Source organism: Zosterops lateralis, assembly GCF_965231275.1.
Source record: "Zosterops lateralis genome assembly, chromosome: 7".
Lineage (NCBI taxonomy): Eukaryota > Metazoa > Chordata > Aves > Passeriformes > Zosteropidae > Zosterops > Zosterops lateralis.
The window spans coordinates 23,114,166-23,120,371 of NC_139767.1; the positions used below are offsets into that span (position 1 = coordinate 23,114,166).

A 6,206-nucleotide genomic window follows, 5' to 3' on the forward strand; every position below is an offset into this window, starting at 1 on the left:
AGAGTGAGGATCGACCAATGCCTGTGGGGCAAGAGAGCATGTGAGACCATAACCCCACATCAGTGCTGGACTGGGTACCCTGTGACATGGCCCCTCCAATCATCCCAGTGAACACGGGGGTCTTTCTTCCATTCCTTGCTTGTATGCAAGCCCTGGGGTAGGAGGGAGGGCAGCTTGGCTGGAGAAGGGCATCTCAGTGGTCCCCTGCACCTCCTGACACAACCACCCCTGTGGGCACCAAGGATAGGGTGAGCGAAGGCACTGTGATGGGAGAATGGGGAGAGGGGGGCAAGGGGGATGTCCCATGTGTGGCTAACAAACACCATTCCTAGTCCCCTTCTGTGCAAATCAGCTGGGCACTGCTGGGGTAACTGGTAGGCACAGGCCTATCCCAACCCATTGCCCACCACCACCCCAAAAAGGATAATTACCTTTGGGAAGCAGTTGGGAACTGGAGCCAGCTCCCCCCTCCTCATTTCGCCCCTAAAGAGGTGCCATGGTGGGTGCCAGGAACATGCCCACCCATATCCAGTAAGGATTCACCAGGCAATGGGTGAGCAGAGCCAGCTGCAGGTAGCCAGGCAGTATGGTTCCAGTACCACCTGGGAGTCAGCCCTGTCTCTGGAACAGACAGTTTTGGGGCTGCTGCAAGTGTAGGGTGTGGGGGGCTCTGCTAGCTGGGGCCCATGGTTGGCCACATTTTGCTTATGGGTAATGGTGGGCAGCATGTCTAGGGTGTGTGAGTGGGGGTCTGTCCACTCTGCGTCCCTTGGGAATAGCACGGGAGGTGCTCAGGTCTCAAGGCAAATTGAGGCAAGATCAAAAATAGGCTTCTATCATCACACTCCAAAACCCTCACCCAGCCTAAAGCTCAGGGATCTGCAAAACTTGCATTCTACATGCTGTCTTAGTGGGGCTCTGGCAGAGTGTCTCATGAAAGGTGCCCCCATCCTTCCTCACAGTCACCAGGAATCCTTGTGTACCCCTGGAAGAAACATCATCTGGGTCTTGCTGTCCCCACCTGGGCACCCAGCACTGCCAGACCTCAGCCCCAGCCTCCTCCATCCCCCAGGACCACTCTGGATGGGGCAGAGGCAGGTGACCCAGCAGAAGGGAGGGAACACAGCATTGGGGGGTGGCGCCTACCTGAAGTGCAGAGAAATTGAGGGTGCAAGTGGAGAAAGATGAAGCACCGTGGGCTAAGAGTTAAGAGCATCGATACCTGCAGGAGTGAGCACAAGGGCCTGCAGGATGTCAGAGAGGGAGACGATGCCCCGCGGGTACCGGTTCTCATCCACCAGAACCAGGCGATGGACCTGTGGGTGCAGGCAGAGCATCACGGGCAGACTGGGCAGCTGGCACCACTGGCTGGCACAGGGCACCCCGGCCACTCACCTGCTCCTTGGCAATGCGGTCAATTATGTCCTCCATAGGTTCATGGGGGTAGCAGGTGAGGACCCCCTCCAGGCAGACACTGCGTTGCCGCAGTGCCTCCTTAACACTGATGTCCAGGTTGTTGTAGGTCTTCTGAGCTGCCAGATGCTGTGACAGATGTGACCCCCATTCAGCACCCCAAGGTGTCCTTCCACTCCCTTATTCCAACACAGAAGGGACACCGAGCCCGAGAGATGCACAGAGCAGATGTGCACTGGCATATGCATGACACTGCATGTGAGGTGAGTTTGCATGGGCATGGACAGGTATGAGCACCCCACCAGTGCATGCAAGTGGTCAAACTTGAGCCAGGGCATGCACACATGCAGAGTACTCACAATGACATCAAACCGTGAGTACAGGCCAACCACTTGCCCTGCAAAGAGAAACAGTGCAGGGGCTGCAGAAGGAGACCTGGGACCACCTGCCATGTTCCTCCCACACCCCAAGGGGCAGCCCAAGGGCCAGGAGAGGGGTTTTGGGTAGGGATGGTGCTAGAGCTGCTAGCAGAGGGAAATGAAGACGTCACTTTTCCCCTCCCCAGGTACCAGCATCATTGATGACAGGCAAGGCGGAGACACGGCGATCCACAAAAATCTCCAAGGCAGTGTAGACTGGGGCAGTCTCAGGCACGACAGCCAGATCACGGAAGGTGCCAATGCACAGTTCCTGCACTGTTTTCTTCAGGAAGCGTGGTTTGGGGATGGTAGAATCCTTCAATGGGACAGAGCAGGGCTGGGCTGGCACCTGTATGTACCTTGACACCCTTGTCTGTGTCCCTACACACCAGCCATGAGTGTGCACAAGCAGCCCCAGCACTCACAAAGATGTGGAGAAACTTGAGGATGCGCTTGTGCGTCAGGATGTGCAGGACATTGCCCGAGACAGGCTCAATGACAGGCAGGCGGTGGATTTTGTGCTTGATCAGAGAGTAGACGGCATCGAAGAGGCTGTGGGTGATGCAGACATCAGGGTGGGATAGGGCTGCATTCCAGGTGCACACACACACCCACTCCAAGGGGTGTGCTCTCCCTCAGTGGACAGGCTCTCACCTATGGCTCGGAGAGATGTAGACCAGTGGCTTGAGGGAGCCCTGCAGGTACACCTCTGCCAAGGGAAAAAGCTATGAGATTAGGTTCTCCAGCTCTCTCTTGCAGAGCCCAGAGCCCACCTCCATGCCCTGTGTGACAACATCAGCTACATGATTTTTTTACCTCTCCAGGTCTCAATCTTGTGCTCCTCCACCTCGTAGATCTGAACCTGAAGGCAGGGAAATGCCCTGATCATGGTGGTTCCATGGGGGACTGAAGGCACTCTGAGACACTGCCCCCTTCCCTGGACATCGCACCCCATCACCCAAGCACAGGGATTACATTTTAGGGGCCAAGCAGGGGAGCAACAAGTGGATGATGGTCTGGCCCAGACTCATCCCCTGGTCATTGTCATTATGAAGGGACCAGGAGTGGTGGGGACAGCCACTCCCTGCCCCATGCATGTCCTGATCCCTCAAGCCCTCCTCATGGCACTCACCAAAGGTGAGCGGTAGTAGCGGTGGAGGATGTTGATGAAGTCGGTGATGGTGAGCATCCCTGTGGAGACACGTGGGGCTGGCAGCTCTGCCTGCACCCTCTCTGCCAGGCAGGGGAGAGGGCCAGGCATTGCTTCTGGCACTCACCCACAAAGCTCTGTGTCTTGCTGTCCCAGAGAGGGGCAGCACGCACCCCATTGGCCACCAGTGCCAAAAAGGCTTTCTTGATCTGCTGGCAGAGTGTAGAGGGGTTCAGAGGATCCCCAAGCCTGCTTCTTCACTGCCCATCCCCACTCATCCCCCAGATAATCACCTCCAGGGAGATGTCAAAGACAACAAGCTTGCAGCTGGTGGGGATGGCATCATAACAGCAGTGGCTCCTCAAGAAGTGCATATAGACCTCAGCATCAGGGGTCTGAAATTCTGTCTCTGGCCCCAGCCCCAGTATCTCATTTCCCAGTGTGAAGGTGACGGGTCTCCTGCATTCTTCCTCCTCCTCTTCCTCCTCCCTGGGGCATACAGCCTCTGAAAACCCTGCAGACAAAGTCACCCCAGCCCTAGCCAGTGAGCTGAGCTGCTGGATCTCAGCTGATGGGTCTCAGCACCCTCCTGCCTGGGGGGAGCAGGGGATGCTCCAGCCAGAGCCCTCCTGCTCCCCATTCCACAGGGACAGCACATAGCACTGCAGCTCTCCAGCCTGGGGTGAACTCCAGCTGAGGAGAGGGGTATGGGCAGGGTGGGCAGAGGACCAATGCACTTATCACATGAGTAAGGCAGTCCCCCCTCCTACATACCTAGATTCTTCCTGCTACCCACCTTCCTCCTCAGGGCACACAACAGCGTCCAGCAGCGCCACCTGAGAGGGCACACAGTGAGGAGGAGTCAGCAGGAGTCTTTTCTCCATCCATGGATTCTGCCTGCACCCACCCAGCTGCTCTGGCCCTCCCAAGCCAGGCAGAGAGAACTGTCCTTTCAGGGTGGGGATGTGGGCACCCCCCACCAGCGCAGGACCCCCAGAGCCTGCAGTCTCCATGGTGGTTCCAGTCCAGGACACCCAGCTTGCCCTCTTGCTCTGGGGAGACAGCAGGGGTTTCCAGAGCAGGACAAGGCATGGATGGCAGGACCTCCTGCCTTCTCTCTGCTGTTAGAGCCAAGCATGTCGCACAGCGGCTTTGAGCCCATCCTCTCCCAGTCCCAAGGTGTAAATTCCGTTCTTGCTTCTTCCCGTGCCGAGAGCCTTGCTAACCCCATTGGCCCCTCCCGGGCACCCAGGTCCATCCCAGGAAACTTACATTAACAACGCGGCAGCCCGAGGAAGAAGGGAGTCCACGGGGCCGGATGGCTGGCCCTGTTCCCCCAGTCCCCAGGAGACCCTACTATAACACAGCAACACGTGCAGAGGGAAGAGCTACCCCGGCCTCAAACCCACCTGACAGAGCCAAAGTTTACAGGCCACCCTAAAATAACGAAGGCACAGGGACAGGGAGCACTCCCTAAGGAGCCGAGAGCTAACACCGAGAAGGAAGAGACCCTGCACCACCTGCCCCAACCGTTCCCAAGGGGCTTGGCACAGCTGGGGCAAGGACGTCCTTGTTCCCAGGCTGCATATCCGTGTGAAGGGGCCCGTCAGCCGCCCGCATTCTCCCACCCCAGGGGTGGCCCGTCCCCAATCGGGGGTCTGTCGGGCCCCCCACCCAGCCTGACGGTACCTGGGACGCGGCGGGGCCACGGAGCCGCTCCATGCTATCTGCGGGGCAGCGCTGCTATTCTGGGCCCGCGGCTGGCGTGGCCCTGGCAGATAGAGTGTCAGCGAGCAATGCCAGCCATGCCCTCACCGCCACCGCCGCGGGGGGGGGACACGGCCGACACCAAGAGCAGCGCCCGCAGCCACCCAGCAGCCCCGGGCTGAACTAGGTGGTCGCGGCCCCGGGGACAGCGCTGGCCCTGGGGGACCCGAGGGAGAGGGCGATGGAGGGCTGGCTGGGGGCAGAGAGAGGAGGGACACCCTGCTCCGTAGACCCCCGTCCTCCAGGAGCGGTGCTCCGCGCCGTCGGGATGCGGTCCAGCCTGCCCGGGGCTGCCCCCGCCCCATCGTGGGTGGAGGGCACAACGTTCCCCTCTCCACGGGGATGCTGGAGAAGGGCTGGGTCCAGCCATGGGCTAGATGGATGCGGACCCTTTGTCCTCGACGCTGCCCAGCCCTGCCTGTCCCTGCCCGGGCTCCTGCTGCAGCTCACTGTCCGCGGCGACCCTGGTCCCACGGGGGGCAGCCCGACCTGTGGGGTAACCTCCTTTCTTGCCGCGGGTCAACCCCTCCTGCTCACCCACCCTCTGCCCGCTCCCGGCTCCGTTCTCTATTTCTGGGGGGCGGTCGTGCTGGCCCGGGGCAGCTGCGGGGGGGCTACAGGGTTGGTTGCTACAGGGCCAAAGGGACAGGGCTCTGTCTGGCTCCAGGGGACAGCAGGATACTGCCCCATGGCGGGGCACAAGGAGGTCCCTGGCGCTGTCTCACAGCAGGCAGGAAGAGGAGGGACGAGGCCGGGGCCTCGGTACTGGCTCAGAGGGGGCCCAAATCCTGCAGTGGTGCAGGGGCCCGTGGGGCCAGGCCCTTACAGCTGTGCCGTGCAGAGCAGCTTGGCTCCAGCATCGCCATCGCGGGTGCTGGCAGCAGGGAAGGGAGCAGGCATCTCCACTTTCGGAGGCTATTTTCAGGTGCTGGAGAGAAGCCGAGGAGAGATGAGATTGTCACCAAGGAGACCGGAGAAACAGGGCCCAGCACTGGGAAATGGTGGGCTGCGAGAAGGGAGGGAAGGGCTTTCTACCAGACCCAGGGCCCACACATCAGCACCTCCTCTGGGCCCAAGCACCCAGCATTCACCTACCATACTGGGGGGACAGAACCCTAAACCAGCAAGGGCCAGTTCTGTGCACCCAAGCCTTCCTAACCCCTCTTGTAAGGCTGGACTGCACTGTTCCCCTTGGTTAATGAATAATGCACAGGGTAGTCCCTGATACAAGGGAGACCACAAACCAAAGCAGTTATGCTGGGAACTGCTCTTCCATGCCGGGAGTATGTTTACCTGCCATAGGGCAGCAAGAATTACCCCCAGCTCTGGGAAGGACAGGGAAAGGTGGGGTGGTAGCACAAACCCTCCCTGTACCAGAGCCCAGTGAAGCATGGGAAGGGGTGAGCTTCCCACCAGACAAAAAGAAGTCAGAGAAAAAGAAGACAAATGAGAACCAG

At 59.6% G+C, this 6,206-nt stretch overlaps 1 protein-coding gene across 1 annotated transcript; it reads right to left on the minus strand.

Annotated features, from left to right (window-relative positions):
* Positions 1 to 9: 9 nt before the first annotated feature.
* PRKAG3 (protein kinase AMP-activated non-catalytic subunit gamma 3) lies at positions 10 to 4,708 on the minus strand. The gene is made up of 13 exons (XM_083864683.1): positions 4,672 to 4,708; positions 3,779 to 3,818; positions 3,276 to 3,496; positions 3,110 to 3,191; positions 2,965 to 3,023; positions 2,649 to 2,694; positions 2,487 to 2,541; positions 2,258 to 2,384; positions 1,983 to 2,148; positions 1,773 to 1,810; positions 1,396 to 1,542; positions 1,147 to 1,316; positions 10 to 228 (listed from the first exon to the last, which is right to left on the minus strand). Exons 1-12 carry the CDS (start codon positions 4,702 to 4,704, stop codon positions 1,200 to 1,202), a joined length of 1,131 nt encoding a protein of 376 aa, XP_083720809.1. The 5' UTR covers positions 4,705 to 4,708; the 3' UTR covers positions 10 to 228; positions 1,147 to 1,199.
* Between the last annotated feature and the right edge of the window lie 1,498 nt (positions 4,709 to 6,206).

Excerpts from the sequence above, each read along its gene's own strand:
- PRKAG3 (XM_083864683.1), bottom strand. The coding sequence starts at position 4,704 with ATGGAGCGGCTCCGTGGCCCCGCCGCGTCCCAG. Across the intron at positions 3,497-3,778 it reads TGTGTGCCCTGAGGAGGAAG|GGTTTTCAGAGGCTGTATGC; the intron begins GTGGGTAGCAGG and ends CTTTGTCTGCAG. Across the intron at positions 2,542-2,648 it reads CAAGATTGAGACCTGGAGAG|AGGTGTACCTGCAGGGCTCC; the intron begins GTAAAAAAATCA and ends TTCCCTTGGCAG.